The following is a 19,786-nucleotide window of genomic DNA, read 5'->3' on the forward strand; positions in this document are numbered from 1 at the left end:
CTATCTAGAATAAGTATTATAAAGCAGCATTGTATTAAGCGCAGCTATGGGTATCTGATTCAAGCTAACATGGGCAAAGTTCTCTAAAGGTGTGTCTAAGTGAAACACGCCCTCCTAGAAGACTTTAACTGTAAAATGGGGATAATAGTATTTCTTGCATATGGTGGTTTTAAAATTAATTCACGTAAAATACTTAGAATAGTGCCAAACACACAGTAAGCATTTAATGCTGCAGATGCTATTACTATATTTACTATTACTGCTTTTTTTCTTCTTCCCTACTTTTTTTCTGTGAGCCACCACCTTTTCGCTTTTCGACAGGGTTGGGCGTTCCTTCAGAATACTTAGCAAAAAAGAAAGAAAGACACTTGGCACAAGCTCGGCTTTTTATCAGCTTTAGATTTTGAGCTATGAAACTGCGAAATTATAGCCATGGTAGCTATCCATTTGGCAATGGATGGAATGCAGTAAGATTTTTATGCAGCCCCGTTGCACAGAATGGTGCCTTCCTCGACCGTTTTCCTCCTTTCCCTAGGGCAGATAGTACATTCCATACTGCTGCTGGAAAAGGTGGTGCAAAAATTCCGTGCGCGGAGGGTTTTCTCTTCAACCGGAAGCAATTATTTTTTCGGAACCGGAAACAGTTACTGTTTCAAGGGAGGTGCGACTGGGCGGGTCAAGCCTCAGCGGCTGACGGCGGGGGAGGAGCCGGGTCCACTGCCGGGTGGTGGGGCCAGGCGAGTGTCCTTATCCTAGCGTCTGGGGCTCCGGCCTGTAAGCCAGTTGGAGTAGCGTCAGCGAGAACAGTTGGGCCAAACGGGGGAGACATGTTGCTCTTCGTGGAGGTGAGTGGACTCGGTAATCTCGACCTGCCTTGAAGAGAGCAGGAGTGTGTAGGCGCCGGCCGGTCCCACCGCCATGTGACTTTCCAGGCCGTACACGCCGCGGAACCGGCAGATAGGCTGACACAGCACCTGGGCCGTGCAGGCCTGCGGCTCCGCTTCTGCGCTCTCATACTTTAGGAACTTATGGGAGGTGAGGGCCGGAGTAGGAGAACATTGAAAGTGGAGAATCGAGACTTGTCTGGTGTGGGGTGAGGATCAGAGGAAGGAGAAAGTGTCCCATATGGATCTCCTAAAGGAGCAAACAGGCGCGGAGCGGGGGGAGGAGTGCGGGGGGCGGAGTCTTCGGAGAAAAGGGTAATCAGGTGGGCGCGTTCTAGGGGTTGAAGCGAGGTCTCGCGGGGCCCTCTGGGAGAGAGGCGAGCAACCTGTGGGGCAGCGGAGGGAGGAAGGTGAAATTCGGTATGTGTTTGAAAAGAAAGTTGAAAGCTCTTTTTAGGAACCCCCACCGAATTTTCTTTGGTCCCGGTCTCTAGGTCTCTGGAACGTTCTGTGGGTGGAAAGTGAGTTACTGTGAACTCAGGAGTCGCCAGTAGGGTTTGGAAGCTTTGAAAGGCACCGCTTTGACCTTTCGGAGAAGTTATTCAAACAGCGGCTCCGGGATGAGGGCTTGCTTTTTTGAACGGATAAAGCCCTTTGCAAGGAAAATTCCAAGAATGAGAAAAACCTAGTTCGGGGAAAGCCTATTTTTCTATTACTTAACAATGTAAATACCTTCCCCACCCCCCCCCTGTAATTGGAACGTCAGCTGTTGGCCTATTTTAATTTTAGGTAGTGGATACCTGCTTTACACAAATACACGAGGTTTAATTTCTCTTATTTCTGTCTTTCTCTTGTGTGCAGTGAGCATCAGCTGACTGCCTGGCTAAAGCTTTGAGTAGATTCCAGATCTTACTGTTCTTGCATTGTGAAAACGTCAAACCAGCAAAGCTGCAACTTCGCAACTTGGCACTTGTTAACTATGCCCGTAAAAAGAATGTTTTCAATGAGGGAAGGAATTTACAGGTTGTATAATGGATCGCCAGTCAATGGCTAGTCTTTTTGGGGGAAGGGAAGGGTCTTATTCTGTAATATTCCGTGTAAAGAAAATACATGCTCTTCACTTTTTTGTCTAATCAGTGTATCATAAATGTGAGATCTTTAAATTGGGTTTTAAATGGACACAGCTACCTTAGAGTATGTCCAACATTGATAATAAACATTGATTGGAATATTCCACGTGAATCACGAAAAGTTTTAAAATTAATTGAACCCATTCTGTTGACCGACTTTTTATACTTGTTTTTTTCTGGGTAGAATAAGAAATTAGATATGATTTTAAACAATGCCAGTTTGTGTTAGGAATGTTATGCCGTTTAAATGCTGCAGATTTAAGTGTGCATGTGTTTTGCCAGGCAAAAGAAGGACTGTGAAGTTTTATTTATATCAACATAATTACAAAATAAACTTTTGAGTTCCAAATGGATTCCTTTGGCTTTGTTAAAATGTGAACTTTGATAATAGCTCCGTTTATTGAGTGTTGAAGCTAGATCCTCTCTTGTTTTTAAAGCAACAATGCAGTGTTTTATAGATGAGAAAATTGAGGTGGAGAGGTTAAGTAACTTTGTAAAAGTTAAGTAGTGGAATTGAGATTTAGATACAGGTCATTCTAATGACAAATCATAGCTCTCACTAAACTGTTAACATAAAATTAATGTTTCCATTAATTTTCTTTGTGAATAAGTATGTGGTTTAAAATTTTTCTCCTAATGAGTTTTATCAAAAATTATGTCACTAAATACTTGGGGCAGAATATATGATATTAAAATCAGTTAAAAAAAAAACCCAACACGCTAGTCATTTGGCTGGCATTTTGTTAACTAACCTTTGATCCTTTTAACTTTGTGGTATAGGAATTATTCTAAATAAGTGAACCCAATCTCAGAAATTTGGTGTCTAAGGTCATTCAGGTGTGAATAATATGGGGACTAAAGTCTGAAGTCTGGTTTCTAGAACATAAATCTCTGGCTCCAGAACTTACTTTTGCACTTTCCCCTATGCCAAGGGTTCTTAATCTGGGTCCCTAGATAGAATTGGGGAAGTCCATGGACTTGGTTAAGGTTAAAAAAAAAATGCCTATTTATTTCCACTAGCTTCTAATTGAAATCTAGAAGTGAAAATTCTTGAAATTTCAGTGGATGCAACAAGAGAAATATTTTCATATCATATTACAGTTTTTACAGATGATATCTTGAAATATTGTTTATACTCAGTACTCTTTATTATATGTAAAAAATCTTGTTATTTAATGCATGGATAAAGCACATTTATTACTAAACTAGAAATGTAAAAATACTTTGATGTATATAAATTGGTTTATTTTGTGATCCTAAGTATATTATATACTTAAAAACATTCCGAGAAGAAGTCCATGGCACAGGAGAGGTTAAGAACCACTTAACTATAAACCAAGTTGCATGTGGATCATCTTTGGACTTCTCTAATCTGGGAATCTATGAGTCCTCTCCAGTTGTGTTCAAAATCTTTTACTGAGTGCATTTTTCTGGAGAGACTCCAGTTTACTAATTTATAACTGGAATCAGTGGGATAGATAATAGTAATAATAACAGTAATAGTATAACAGTGGTATGCACATGTATTGTGCTTACTGTGTCAGGCCTGTTAAGTGTTTTTACATATATGCACATATAAACGTCTGTTCAAGCTTACATAGGAGATAGGTAGCAATATTATCTCTATTTTAGAGATAAAGAAGCTAAGGCACAGAGAATTGAAGAAACTTGCCCAAGATTGTACAGCCAGTGAATGTTTAGGCTGCAGATAGAACATCTAAATTACTTAGATTTTTATGCTTCATTGAAAATCTACAGGCAAACAAGGAATCCTATTTTAGTAATACTTAAGTAACTTGGTTTTGCAGCTGAAGGGCTGTACCCTGTATTGACTCTAGTAGTTTATTGTTTTTTTTTTCTCACCTCTGCTTTAAAGGAGACACATACAATGGCTCTCTGGGAAGAGGTGAAAATATTTGGATAATTCACAAAATTGTCAAACATGTCCCAACATAAATTGTTACAACAAATTATGTAAGTTTGAAATAGCCCCTTCTTTTGGCTGCTAGTGAGTTATTTAAATTTTTGAGCACCAAGGAGACAGTTAGCAAATTTTTCATGGTTTTTATGGTTGCTGACATTTTATTCATTTTTTAGATCATCCCCCCACCCCCACCCTAATATTTTCAACCAATTATGTCTGTTCTAGTTGTTTTGCAGGTTTTTTGTTTGTTTGTTGTTTGGTTTGTTTTATTGGATTTCTGTCTGTATTTGAAAATAAATACTTAAAGCAGTGACTTTTATGCACCCTCAGGTGCTTTAATAACTCACATAACTTTTAAAAATTATTTTTAGTTATGGTAAAATACACATAACATAAAATATATCCTCTTAGTTATTTTAAGTGTATAGTTCAGTGGTATTAAGTACATTCACATGATTGTGCAACTCTCACCACCATCCATCTCCAGGACTCTTCATCTTGCAAAACTGAAACTCTGTACACATTAATCAACTCCCCATTCTCCGTTTTCCCCAGATCTTACATAATTTTAAAAATAATTTGTCTGCTCTGGCTGGTGTGGCTTACTGGTTAGAGTGTCCATCCTCAAACTGAAGGGTCATGCATGGGTGCAATTCCTAGTCAGTGACATGTACCTGGGTTGCAGGTTCCATCCTAAGCATTCGGGAGGCAACCACATGATGTCCCTCTCCCTCATTCTCTCTAAAAATCAATAGAAAAAAATATCCTCGGGTGAGGATTAACCAAAAAATAACAATAATAATAATAATAACAATTTCTCTGACTTTCCATTTTGGTGTATTGGGTCAGTGCTCTAACCAACTGCACTTCCCAGCCAGGGCCAGAAATGAATTTTTAAAATAATGACTTAGGCCCAGCTGGTGTGGCTCAGTGGTTGAGCATCGACCCATGCACCAAGAGATCACCAGTTCAATTCCTGGTTGGGGCATGTGCCCAGGTTGTGGGCCCGATCCCCACAGGCACGCAGGAAGCGGCCAGTCGATATTCTCACTCATCGATGTTTCTATCTCTCTCCTTTTCCCTTCTTCTCTCTCTAAAATCAATAAAGAAAAAAATAAAAATAAAAAAAATGACTTAGAAAAGAAGAAAGTGCCTAAATGAATTGTGAAGTGATTGCCAAGAAGAATTAATAAATGAATAGCTAAGTGACTTATGAACAATTTAATTTTGGAATGTTCATTGCAATTAGATGCAGATTTTAAAAATGAATGAAAACATTTTCAACTAAAAATATTTTTAGATATAATGACTGGAAATAAAGTAAAAACTATTTTCAAGGTATGAAAAGTGGAATAAAATGGTCAGGTGAACATAAAGATGTAAAAGTATCTCATGGTGCTTCAAAGTACAACATGTAAAAAACCAGACTCTAGAAATATTCAACTATTTTGTATCAGTTTTGGTTTGTTTGGGCTGTATTGCCAGCTTCATGTTACTTCCCAGTTAATGGAAATGATCCTTAATACTAGACATGTATTTTAAAAAGATTCTGACCCCGTAGTTAGAAATGGGGTCCGAATCTGTAATGCAGAAGAATGAAATGGAGAGGAAGTTGAGAAACTAATCCATCTGTCAGTTTGAAGTTATAAAAAAGATTCTAACCTCTTTGAATATCCTTAAGTGAAAATGAAAAATGACTAGCTCTGATCGTGTTGATAGCATTTTATATTCTGTGTTTTCCTTCAAGTTTAATTCTTGGAGGTTTTCAGTCTTCTAGAAAACATTGTAAACTTTTGTATTAATTCACTGTGATTTTCTGTAAGGGTTTTGGAACCCTGGGTTCAAATATTAGCTGTATGACCTCAGGCAAGTGAGGACTTTTTTTTTTTAAGATGTCTGCTTAAAAAAAGACAGAGAGAGAGAGAGAGAGATGGAGACATCATTGAAAGAGAACATCCCGTGGCCGCCTCCTGCATGCCCCTCAGTGGGAAGTTGGTCCACAACCTGGGCATATGCCCTGATCAGGAATCAAACTGGCAACCTCTTGGTCCATGGGTTGATGCTCAACCAGTGAGCCACACTGGATGGGCAAGTGAGAACTTTTTTTTTTTTTTTTTTTTTTTTTTTATCCTCACCCGAGGATATTTTTTCTTTTTTGTACAGATAGAGTGGGAGGGAGAGAGAGGAAGGGAGAGAGAGAGAAACATCGACGTGAAGGGACACATCGAGTGGCTGCCACCCGCACGACCAACCAGGGCCGGGGACAAACTGCAACCGAAGTACGTGCCCTTAGCGGGAACCGAACCCGGGTCTCTCCGGACCGCAGGCCGACGCTCTAACCGCTGAGCCAAACTGGCCAGGGCAGTGAGAACTTTTTTGAACTTCTAATTCCTACCTGTAATTTGAGATTAATAATTTCTTCTGACAGAGTTAGATTGTGCTCATGGTGTCTGTGGTGTTTATGTTTTAAGTCAGCCTTGTAGTACAGCATAATTAGGTAAGGGCTTGACAGACACTATCGTTTCATCATTGTAGTAACTATTGTGATGTAAATTGTCCAGTAGTTGCTTTCCAAAAAGACTGAAATTTGTGCTTTAAATATTAAATATTTCTGGTAAATTTATCAAAACTACATGATAACAGCACTGGTCATTGCAATAACTACTGTGAGATACCACAGATATGTAACTTTTTGAGTACTAAATCCAGCCCTATTACTCATTTGCTGTGATTTGGGTAAACCAAACAGGGCAATTCATTACTTTTTTTTATCCTCACCCAAGGACATATTTTCATTTTTTGTTCAGATAGAGTGGGAGGGAGAGAGAAGAAGAGAGAGAGAGAGAGAAACATTGATGTAAAAGGTACACATCGAGTGGCTGCCACCCACACGACCCAACCAGGGCCGGGGACAAACTGCAACTGTGATATGTGCCCTTAGTGGGAACCGAACCCGGATCTCTCTGGACGGCAGGCTGATGCTCTAACTGCTGACCCAAACCGGCCAGGGCTATCTGAGAGTTTTTTAAGTTCATTTTTGGAGTTAGCCATTGGCTTTATCAGATAACAAATTTGAAGTAAAATGGCTCAGTTCTTTAAGGACTGTTTACATTACTTAAATGGTAAATATCTATTAATATTTTTAATCTTTAGTAAGAGGATTCATGAACCTCATGTAGAACTTTCTAGGAGGAGTCTATAGTTTTTATTATATTTTCATTTCAATCTTTGACCCCTAAATTAAGCCACTAATCTAGGGACGCCTCAGTTCTGTTTTGTCTTAATTTTTTTTTATCCTCACTCGAGGACACTTTTGCATTTTTATCTTCATATATAGAGTGAGAGGAAGAGAGAGAGAAACATGGATGTGAGAGAGGCACATCGACTGGTTGCCACCCATGACCCCAACCTGGGCTGGGGACAAACTGCAACTGAGGTACGTACCCTTAGTGGAAACCGAACCCGGGACTCTCTGGTCTGCGGACCAACACTCTAACTGCTGAGCCAAACTGGCCAGGGCCAGTTTTGTTTTGTTTTGATTTTTAAACAGTTGTCAGATGACATCTGACTGAAGTAGTGGGACTTTGGTAATGTAAGTCTTTTCTTTCCCTCTGATACTAGAGGACCAGCACCAGTATCTTTATTGATGCATAAACGTCAGATTTTTTTCCATAGTGGAGAGTAAGTGAATTCTTATTCTTGACAATTTGGAGAGCTTGGGGAAAATGACCTACAGTGGCCCAGTTACCTTACTATTCAAAGTATAAGCTCCAGATCAGCAGAAAACTTCTTTACCCGGGGGCTTGTTAGAATATAAACTTTCTGACCCTATAACTGGAGATTGAATCACAATCTGCATTTTATCAAAATAATTCAGGTTGGGATAAATACTTTGTGATAGAGGGTAAAATTGATTGCATAAACTACTATGAATATATATTTACTTTAACTGAAAATTATTTATTCCTTCGCCCTAGGTTAAAAATAATTACAGAGCCGCCCTGGCCAGTATGACTCAGAAAGGTTCCCAGGAAGGTTTGATTCCCGATCAGGGCACATCCCTGATAGGGGATGTGCAGGAGGCAGCCCATCTCACATCAGTCTCTCTCTCTCTCTCTCTCTCTCTCTCTCTCTCTCTCTCTCTCTGCCCTGGGGACCCTAGTTCTTATAATATTCCTTAAATAGAGTGTAACTAGTTGTCTTAAAGTTTTCTCTAAGGCATCTGTAGTATAGTAGCCCAGAGCCACTGTAGTATAGTGGTAGACTCTCCAGATTGCCAAGGTTCAAGTCCTGGTTCTGTCTTATTAGCTGTGCAAACTTGGACAGTTTACTTTTACCTTCAGGTAAAATAACTTTTCTTATCTACAAAATGTGAATGATAATGGTATTTAACTGAAGTTGTTATGAAAATGAATTTAAGTGTTCCATAAATATTAACTATTATTATTTGTTAGAATGGGTGAAAAAATTCCACTTTACTTTTCACTTTTACTTCCCATAAAATACCCCTAAGCATCTTCTTAATTTAGGGTCCTGAAGTTTTATGCTAGATAAAATAAGTGTTTGTTTTGTTTAAGTACTTATAATTTAGTGGTCCTCTCAGTATTGGAAATGTAAAAATTAAACCTGGAAGTTTGGTTTGCCATGAGCAAATAAGTTTAATTGATTTATACACTTCTGTTTCTGTTTTCTCAGCATTTGTAGGTAGGGCTAAGTGGTGTGGGATTTCTGTTTTCTGATAGTAAATAAGTAAGTGAAACAAATGGTTATGTATATGACCAAAGAGATGGGTTCACCATACTTATGGTAACTTTTTCTTAACTCTTGGTTCTTTTACCTTAAAACTACTGTCTCTTATGACTGAAAGGTGTCTTTTGCCAAGAATTTGATGTTTCCCTTTTTTCCTTTCATTTATATCTCTCCCCAGATAGAAATTAGCATAAAATGGGTCAATAGTGAGCACTCTGTTGGCTAGTGCGTGTGACATATATTGCTTAGAATTAGAGGTGATAAATCTGTCAATTTTTTGGACTAATAATTTGAATATTTTTGTGATGATTTGAGAGTATCTGTGCTTACATAGTATGTTGGCAGGTAGTTTCAGCAGGCACCTGGACAATTTTATAACCTTTAGTAGATAGATAGATGATCGATCGATCGATAGATAACTGTAACCTAAAGTACTTCTAGTTCTGTGGAAGAGAAGGATTTTGATGAAGTTCTTTATTAAACCTTAGTCAAAAGATGACTCAAACATGGTTAATCTAGAGTTTAAATGACAAAATAAGCCTTTGTTCTAGTTAAACTGACTTATCAGATTCATTGTGTCTTTTAAAGACTGTTCTAGAAAAACATATCAACTTGTTTTTGATGGACATTTTTAGTTTCCAGTTTTTCTTTTTTATCCTCACCCGAGGACATTTTTTGCATTTTTCTTCAGATAGAGCGGGAGGGATAGAGGGAGGAAGAGAGAGGCAGAAACATCTATGTGAAAGAGACACATCTAGTGGTTGCCACCCACACAAACCCAACCGGGGCCAGGGACAAACTGCAACCAAGGTACGTGACCTTATGGGAACTGAACCTGGGACTCTGGTCTGTGGGCTGATACTCTAACCACTGAGCAAAACTGGCCAGGGCTCCAGTTTTTCTTTATGTTAAATAATTCTATAAGGGCCCTCATGTATGTAAATCCTTTAGGCTAAAAAGTTCACTGCGTTAGGTCAAGGAGTGAACTTTTTTAAAAAAAATTTTTCATTATTGGCATACTGTTTTCCAAAAGTATTATGACTCTTGTTATTATTGCCCAATTCACTCTTTGTTGACATCAAGCATTCTCATTTGTACAAATTCACTGTGTAGGTTAAAATGAAATAATTGGTTTATTTTGTGCTGCTTCAGTGACCAGTGGGATTGAACATTTTTCCATGAGTGTTAGTTTTTTAGATGCTTTTTGCCGTGAATTGTCATTTTGCTTGTTTGTGCTTATCAGTAGGTAGATTCTGTAAGCTTTTTTGAAGACAATAGTCTTATGTCACTTGTCAGGAATTATTTTAGCAGTTGATATATCTTATTTGAATCTTAAATGTTTCATCATGTATTTTCTGATTGTAAGAAAAGCACAAAAATGAAAACAAAAACACTACTGCTCAGAGGTAACTAGTGATAACACTACTTTTTAGTCTCTCCAGTCTTTTCTATGCTTGTGCATTATTTCACAAAATTAAATCATTTTTATATTAAGATAGCAATTTGCTTTATTTTCCCCCAAGTTTCTGTGACCATTTCCATATCTACAGTATTTTTTAAAGCTTTATTTTGAAACAACTATAAATTCTTAAGAAGTTGCCCCAAAGACATGCAGGTGGTCCTATGTACTTTTTTGCCCAGTTCCCCCCAGAAATAACACCTTTCATAGTTATAATATGATGTAAAAACTAGCAAATTGACATTGGTGCAGTCCACAGAACTTACTCAGATTTTACCAGTTTTATATACAAACTGATTTTAAGGCTCTGGGATATTCTGTAAATGGCTGGCCTACGGTTATTGAACAAAACCTCTGTAGTTTATATCTTAGTCCATTTAGGCTGCTGTAACAATACCACACTTGTGTAGTTTATAAACAAAACAAATATATTTCAGGGAAGTCCAGGATCATGGTACCAGCAGATGTGTTTGGTGAGGGCTTTCTGGATCATAGATGGTACCTTTTCTCTGTGTCATCACATGGTGAAAGGGCTAGGGAGTTCTGTGGGGTTTCTTTTATTATTATTATTATTATTGATAGTTTAGAGAGAGAGATAGAAACATCGATGTGAGAGAAATATGGATCGGCTGCCTCCTTCACACCCCCCACAGGAGATTGGGCCATGCTGGCGGGGCTCTGTGGGGTTTCTTTTAGAACAACACTAATCCTGTTTGTGGGGGCTCCCCTCTGTTGACTTAATCACCTCCCAAAGGCCCAGTACCATCACATTGAGCATTGGGATTTCAACATATGAATTTGGGGTGAGGTATGTAAACATTCAGATGATAGCAGTTGGATGTTTGTAATTTTTCAGTATTATAAAATTAGTGTGGTGAACATTCTTGTACTTACATGTTTTTGTATATCTTTCTTCTGAGTAGAATTTGTGACAAGTAGAATTGCTATACCAAAAATGTTTATTTTTAAGGCTTTTGATAAACAATGCTAGCTCTTAGGAAAGTTATGTGAATTACAGCCGTAAACTGATTGTTTCTTTTTATACTTGTCAAAATGGCATTGAGTAGTTTAATAGTAAAACTTATACTTTGTAATTAACTATCTCTTCTTGTCTTTTTGTACATTTTCCCTGTTTGGCAAATAATTTGAGTTTCTATTGTTAATAGGTTGGTGTTGTAGCCTTCTAGACCTTTTCTGTTTTTACATGTCTGTAAATTTATATAGTGATTTTTATGTTTGTTAACATAAATGATAAAACAAATTATGTTTTGTGACTTGATTTTCTTCACTGAACAACATACATTGGGGCACTTTTCATATTAGTGTATGTATATTTTCTTTAATTTTTATAGTATCGTATGTTACAAAATATACTACATTTTATTTATTTGCCTATAGCTGGACTTTAGATTGTTTTCAGTCTCTCACTCATGGGATCAGTGCTGCAATAATACATCCTTATATATGTTTTCTGGTGTTTGTTGGGTTTTAGACTGCATATTGTTAACTAGACTGGTGAAAATATAAATATGCCCAGGACTACTGCTTGTTTACACTTGAATTATTCTTGGCACCACTAGCAAGGGACACATGATATTTATGGATTGTATGCTGCTGAAAATCAATCGAGTTAATTATTTTCATTAATTATTAAATGCTTAATGAAATTGTACATCTCATCAGTAAAGGGTACATTTTTTATCATAATCCCCCAGTATTTGAGTATTTATAAATTAAGTATATATGGCATATTTTGTATGTAAATTTTAGCCTTAATCTTGTATAGTGCACATTTGTCCTATTTGAGGCCTCCCAATTTTTAAGTTGCTTTCTGAATTCACAGAAATGCTCATATTATGAGTCAGGCCTCTCCTCCAAATTCCCAGATTCTCATGTATCTAGGTGGATGCAAGCATGTTATCTCAGAGCCACTGTTCAGACACCCACAGGTGACTTCTATTTGAAAATACACAATATAAGGAAATGGAGGCTCTATTCACAACTTCCATTTTGTTGGCAGGGATGGAGTAGAGGTGGTCGGCTTGAAATGGAGTTAATAGTTGCAAGGTTAAGTTCCTAATGGAGAAATGACTTTGGTGCTGGCTGTAGTAAAGGTTGTATAAAATGGATTTGAATTTTTTTTTTTTTTTTTTTTTATCCTCACCTGAGGACATTTTTCCATTTTTTGTTCAGGTAGAGTGGGAGGGAGAGAGAGGAACAGAGAGAGAGAGAGAAACATCGATGTGAAAGGGACACATCGAGTGGCCGCCACCCGCACGACCTACCAGGGCCGGGGACAAACTGCAACTGAGGTATGTGCCCTTAGCGGGAACCGAACCCGGGTCTCTCAGGACCGCAGGCCAACGCTGTAACCGCTGAGCCAAACCGGCCAGGGCAAAATGGATTTGAATTTTAACATTTAGTGCTTGGTAGTGGCAGGGATAGTAATTTCCTCATCAAACCACTTCTGCAACATTATTTTGGGTGATGTTATCTTTATACATCTTTTTTTCAGCCCTTCTAGTGACATAATGACAGTGGCACTATCCTTTAATAAATTGCCTTTCTCTTTAATTTAGCCAGAGTAGATTCTGAATACTGACTGCTAAAAATCCTTGATACGATACTTTTGGTACAGTACGCATTGTTGGCATGTCTACATAGTGACAAATATAAAGAGAATGGGCTTCTAAACTTATGCCATAGAGATTTTTTTTTTAATTTATTTTTTAAAGAGAGGAGAGGGAAAGAGAGAGAGAGAAACTTCAATGAGAGAGAAGCATCAACATTGATTGGCTGCCTCATGGGTGCCCCCTACCAGGGATCGAGCCTGCAACCCCTTGTATGTGCCCTGAATGGGAATCGAACCATTCCCATTGGTACATAGGTTGACATTCAACCACTGAACCACACTAGCTGGGCAGGCCATAGAGATTTTTAAATAATACCTGGTACCTGTCCTGGCAGGGCTGCCTGGTGGTACTATAAGAAAACTAATTGATTTCCTTTCTGAGCGAATTATAACTCTAAGCTAAAATTATGCTGTGGTTATTCAAATGATGTTTCTTCAAAGATGCTTTTGCTCCTCTACCAGGTTGAACACTTTATTATTATTATTAGTTTTGATGTTGTTGTAAAGCTTTTAGCAGTCCTGAAACCAAAAGCCATAAACCATTGCAACGGAAGACTTCCATTTTAAACTCAGGCCATGTTAAAAAAAAAAAAAAAAAAAGAACAAAAGTATTGTCAACTTTGGTCTAGCATGTTGGAAAGGTAATTACAGATGCTTAACATTCCTTTTTTGCACACATGCCTCTACTGTTTTATTCAGTAGACAGCTAGAGGTATACTCTCACCTGGTTTGTGTTAATAGCTAAAATAGAAGAGGAAGACCTACTTTCTGCCTTCCTTGAGCCCACTGCCCAGTTACAAAGAACACCAATTAAAATAAACTGTTAATAGTGCTAACAAAATAGAGGTTATGTACAAAGAATAAGAGGGAAAGAGGAAGTAGTGACCAAAACAAATGAAGTTAGGTGGCCAAGACTATAAGCTATTTTGGTAGACTAGGCATTATGTTTTTTAAAAAGGGGGAAACTAAGCCCTGGCCAGTTTGCTCAGTGGTTAGAGCATTGGTCTGTGGACCAGAGAGACCCGGGTTCGGTTTCCGCTAAGGGCACACACTTCGGTTGCAGTTTGTCCTTGGCCCCGGTTGGGGTCGTGTGGGTGGCAACCAGTCCATGTGTCTCTCACATTGATGTTTCTCTCTCTCCCGCCTTCTCTTTCTCCTGCTCTCTTCCTCACTCTCTCCCTCCTGCTCTATCTGAAGATAATGCAAAAAAAAAAAAAAAAAAAAAAAAGTCCTCAGGTGAGGATAAAAAAAATAAACTTTTTTAAAAAGGTGGGGGGAACTGAGGTCAATTTCATAATTACTGGGTGGCAAAATAAAGTTAATTATTTTCTGTTATGCCATAGTTGCCTCTCAGTTGTTGGAATTACACTTCAATTTAGCTTTATTAAGACAATATTGGTACTTTAAAACATTTTTATTAATTAGGTATTCTGGGAAACAACTGAAAATGTTGGTTAAAATATTTAAACAAATTTTTTTTAGCCCTGGCCAGTGTGGCTCATTTGGTTGAGCATCAACTATGCACCAAAATATCAATGGTTTGATTCCCAGTCAGAGCACATGTCCATGTCGTGGGTTTGAACTCCAAGTGGGTGCTTTCAAGAGGCAGCCAATTGGTGTTTCTTTCTCCCTCTCTCTCTAAAGTAAACAACAAACAACAAAAACATTTATTTAAAAAAATATTTTTTAGCCCTCGCTGGTGTGACTCAGTTTGTTGGGTGTCAAGAAGGCTGCTGGTTTGATTCCCTGTAGGGGCACATGCCTGGGTTTCGTGCTCTATCCCCAGTTGGGGGTGTGTAGGAGGCAGTCAATGAATGCTCCCTCTCACATCAAAGTTTCTCTCCCTCCCTCTCCTTCTCCCTCTCTCTTCCTCTCTCTCTAAAAAAAAAATCTTAAAAAAATTTTTTTAAGGAGAGTTTTAAGCTGGTAAGAAGGCAAATGAACTTTTGAGACCAAAAATAACCAGAAAATACTAATCCAGAGAGATAAGCAGGTGATGAAACCAGGGGCTACCCTTAACACATCTGTTGATTCTTAAGGGCCCAGAGCTTTGGTTTTGATGAGCAGTGCTTAGAGGCAGGATACAAGGTAAAGCTGGGGGGGGGGAGGGGAGCTTTCCCAGAGAAAAGGAACTTGGTCAGTTTTAGCCTTGGCTCTGGGTTGGTGTGGGAGAGGTTTTTCCTAATAATTCTAGCCACAAATCTTCTTTGTTGCCAAAGTAGGGAAAAATTCACACTACCTATTCTACAAAGCTCACGTTGAACATTTAAAGTGATACCAGATTGATAGTCTTACTACAGAGCCATATAGCATAGCAATTTTCAATCAGTGTGCCATGGCATAGTGGTACACCACAAGAAATTTTATTTATCCTCACCCGAGGACATTTTTTTCCATTTTTTGCACAGATAGAGTGGGAGGGAGAGAGAAGAAGAGAGAGAGAGAAACATCGATGTGAAAGGGACACATCGAGTGGCTGCCACCCGCACGACCAACCAGGGCCGGGGACAAACTGCAACCGAGGTACATGCTCTTAGTGGGAACCGAACCCGGGTCTCTCCGGACCGCAGGTCGATGCTCTAACCGCTGAGCCAAACCGGCCAGGGCACCACAAGAAATTTTAAAACATGCAGTACCTGACTATTTAGTCTAGAGCACTGACCTCTTTTCTCTTAGATTGTCAAATAAAAGAGTGACAACAGCAAACATAATAACTGGTGTGAATGAATCAAAATTTTACCTTTTTTTTCTGTCAGATTGGCAAAAAATATATTTTTTGGTGTGCTGCAGAATTTTAGTAATTAGTTTTGTGTGTCATGTGATGAAAAGGGTTGAAAGTCGCTGATCAAGCTGAAAGAAAACAAATCATCTCATGAAGAGCACATTTTAAACATAATCAAAATTCCCACAAATGAAGTTCCAAGGAAAATAGGCTTACCCTATAATATCATAAAGCATAAGTAATCATGAGAGTGGTTTAGCAGAAACAACAAACCACAAAATAAAACCCTCATAGCTTTCAGATATTGTTATTATCAAATATAGATTATAACATAAGAATGCTTAATATGCCCTGGCCGATTTGGCTCAGTGATTAGAGCATTGGCCTGCAGACCGAAGAGTCTCAGGTTCGATCCTTGGTCAGGGTTGTGTGGGAGGCCACCAATCAATGTGTCTCTCTCCCTCCCTGCCCCCCCCCCTCCTTTCCATTTTATTTAAAAATCAATGGGATTCCTTGGGTGAGCATTAACAAACAAAACACGAATGCTGAATATGCTTAAAGGAAGATACTGAAGGAATTATCAAGAAACCAAACATTGATCAGATTTGAGAAAAGAACCAAAAGGAATTTGAAGAAACAAAAAAATGTAAAAGAGCATTTAGAAACTTATTGGACAAGTTGACCACATCTCAGAATTTTACAGAACAGATGAAAGATGTATTAGATTTCAAAGAGGTCAGTGAAATCCCAAGTAGAATAAACTGAAAAGAATTTCACACTTAGACTTATGATTGCAAAACACCATTGACAGATGAAGCAACCAGAGGCAAAGGAGATTAGTAATGGCAGCTAGACTAGACTGCTTTCTGAACAGCAGTAGTGCACACCAGAAAGCAGTCGAGGTATCTTTAGTGTGCTGAAAGGGAATAGTTCCTAGCAGGAATTCTGTATACAGCACAGGTAGAGGGTAAAAGTAAGTTTATTTTTAGAGAAACCACAATTTGAGAGTTTACTTAAAAAACCCACAAAACTATGAATGATATCCTTGGGGAAGAAGGAAAATGATGCCAGAGGAAAGGTCTGAAATGCAAGAAAGAATGATGATCATAGAAAATAGTCAACATTATGAAAATTTAATAAATATGACTGCTATAAAACAATAATAGTATATAATATAGAGAGGCGCAATATATTTGATTTTAATGTACTAGATGCAATTATGCTCTCATCTGAAAAATCTAATAGGTTTAATAACCTTTTTAAGTTTCATATTTTTTATGACTAAAACTTAAGGCATTTTAATAGAATGCTTTATTAATGAAATGCTTTTTAAGGGTAAGAAATCCCTAATTTATTTATTGTAGCATATAATGGTCCCTTCCAGCCCATATCCTTATTACAAACTTTTTGCAGTTGCATTAATATATGAGTTGTAATCATTGTATTGCTAATATCAACTTCATACTTTATCTCTTTGTGTCTTTATTTGGATATATTATTTCACATAGGATAACCTCTTAAAGGGAGATATAGTACATATGGATTGTGTCTTCAGATAGAGTGGCAGGGAGAGAGGGAGGAAGAGAAAGAGAGAAACACAGCCAGTGGTTGCCACCCACATGACCCCAACCAGGGCTGGGGGCAAACTGCAACTGAGGTACATGCCCTTAGTGGGAACTGGGACTTCCAGTCCAGAGGCCCATGCTCTAACCTCTGAGCCAAACTGGCCAGGGCTCTTGATATATTTCCATTGATTTTTTTTTTAAGATAGAGTGGAAGGGAGGGAGGAAGAGAGAGAGAAACATCAATGTGAGAGAGTTGTATCGATTGGTTGCCTCCCATAAGACCCAGACCGGGGCTGGTGATCAAACTTGCAACACAAGTATGTGCCTTTGACCAGGAATTGAATGTGAGACCCTTCCATCCCAGAGCCACTAAGAAAAACCACTGAGAAAAATGGGACAGGGCTTTTTTTTTTTTTTTAGTATTTTGTTATGGATTGTTTTTAAGAAGTGGTGAGATATGTGTAAAGCATTCGGTTCAGTGCCTAGCCCACAGAATTGCTTAATTTGCTTTTGTTACTGTGGTTATGGTTTTATTCCCTCCACTGTGTGAAAGCATTTTCCATTGTGATGTTTTTCATATTTCATCAGCCTTAAGATGCACGTCTGTTGCATATTGAAACTTCTCTGAAAATTGGGATACATCCTAAAATATTTGGTGTGTCATAGTGTATTTAATAAATGGCAGGTTTTTCTTTGTGATATGTTAGTGCCCCTTTAGATTTTATAAAAAACTGGTAATGTATCTTTTTAATTTTGAATGGCTATGTACTTACTCCTTTTACCAGTGGGTATGTCACTTCTCTGAAAATTGGGATACATCCTAAAATATTTGGTGTGTCATAGTGTATTTAATAAATGGCAGGTTTTTCTTTGTGATATGTTAGTGCCCCTTTAGATTTTATAAAAAACTGGTAATGTATCTTTTTAATTTTGAATGGCTATGTACTTACTCCTTTTACCAGTGGGTATGTCATAATTTCCTTTTTTGTTGTCTGACTTTGGGTTAATTTCATTTCTTGGCCCTTATAAATAATGTCAATACATGGGGATGAGTTGCACTGTTTTATACAATCTCCAGTAAAGAATGAGTTGGTAAATTTTATGGCAATGTGGGAATTATTTTTAAGTGCTTTCCTAATTGAATAAGTATAAAATGGTATTTTATTTTCCTAGTATTTATCTTTAACGTTCTGTTGCAGTTTTATAATGCCATCCATCTGTCTGTTGTGATTTGCAGATAGTTTCTTCAAAGCTAATTTTTTGTGACATGATCATTTACATTTAACTTGCAACTTCCTCTCCTGCTATTGTGATGTAATGCATTAGTGTTTGTGTAGTGGACTTTTGAAAGTGTACAGCCAAATCACCTCCTATTCAAAACCAACAAGCTTTATAAAAAAAGATATGGGGTGTTTATACTTAGTGTTAATTGCTTTTCAAGTATTAATACAATTTAGTTCTTAAAATAAGGAATTTTATCTTAGTTTACAGCTGAGAACATTGACACTCAGATGAGTTAAGAAAATTTCCCACGCTTACGCAGTTGTTACAGAACTGGGGTTTTGTTTTTGTTTTTAATCTTCACCCAAGGATATTTTTTCAAATATCTTCAGATAGAGTGGGAGGGGGAAAGAGAAACATCAACGTGAGAGAAACACATCGACTGGTTGCCTTCCACACAACCCTGACCAGGGCCGGGGACAAACCACATCCGAGGTACATGCCCTTGACCAGAATTGAACCTAGGACTCATTGGTCCAAGGGCCGACGCTCTAACGCTGAGCCAAACCAACCAGGGCTAGAACTGGGTTTTGAATTCAAGTGTGATTCTGGAGCTTCAACCATTGTATGTTTTGTTTTTATCCTCACCCGAGAACTTTTTTTTTTTTTTCATTTATCTTCAGCTAGATCTGGAGGGGGAGAGGAAGAGAGAGAGAAACATCTATGTGAGGGAGACACATCGACTGGTTGCCACCCACATGACCCCAACCAGGCTGGGGACAAACTGCAACCAAGGTACGTGCCCTTAGCGGGAACCGAACCTGGGACACTCTGGTCTGCGGGCCGATGCTCTAACCGCTGAGCCAAACTGGCCAGGGCTCAACCATTATATGTTTTGATAATGATTATTAACTGCCTTAAAATAATAATTTGTATTTTGCTTTACCAAAACCACATACTGATCTGAACAATAATTCTGTAAGTTTTTTTGAGAGCTGCAGTCTTTATTATTTTCCCTTTTCTTGGGTAGGGACATAACTGGTATTCTCAAAACTGAGGAACATGAGGGAAGAGGATAAAGTATGTAAGTACATAGGTGACCTTCTATTAAAGTGCTTAATATCAAGCCCGGCCAGTGTGGCTCCCATGCACCAAGAGGTTGCTGATTCAATTCCTGGTCAGGGCACATGCCCAGGTTTGGGGCCAATCCCCAGTGGGAGCATGTAGGAGGCAGCCGATCAATGTTCTCTTTCATCGATATTTCTCTCTCTCCCTCTCCCTTCCTCTCTCTCTCAAATCAATAAAGGAAAATGTTTTTTTTTTTTTAAATGCTTATTATCAAATATTTTTTTTTATCCTCACCCGAGGACATTTTTTTGATATTTTGTTCAGATAGAGTGGGAGGGAGAGAGAGAGAGAGAAACATCGATGTGAAAGGGACACATCGAGTGGTCGCCACCCACATGGCCCAACCAGGGCTGGGGACAAACTGCAACCAAG

The 19,786-nt window shown here is 38.3% G+C and overlaps 1 protein-coding gene across 1 annotated transcript in view; it reads left to right on the forward strand.

Annotated features, from left to right (window-relative positions):
- Window positions 1-711: 711 nt before the first annotated feature.
- LARP4 (La ribonucleoprotein 4) overlaps window positions 712-19,786 on the forward strand; it is a 73,155-nt gene continuing 54,080 nt past the window's right edge. Inside the window, exon 1 of the mRNA XM_036251457.1 lies at window positions 712-845. Within this exon, the coding sequence (XP_036107350.1) occupies window positions 828-845 (18 nt within the window). The 5' untranslated portion in view covers window positions 712-827. The remainder of the gene's footprint in view (window positions 846-19,786) is intronic.

The sequence above is a fragment of the Molossus molossus genome, unplaced genomic scaffold (genome assembly GCF_014108415.1).
Source record: "Molossus molossus isolate mMolMol1 unplaced genomic scaffold, mMolMol1.p scaffold_m16_p_10, whole genome shotgun sequence".
NCBI classification, from domain to species: Eukaryota; Metazoa; Chordata; class Mammalia; order Chiroptera; family Molossidae; genus Molossus; species Molossus molossus.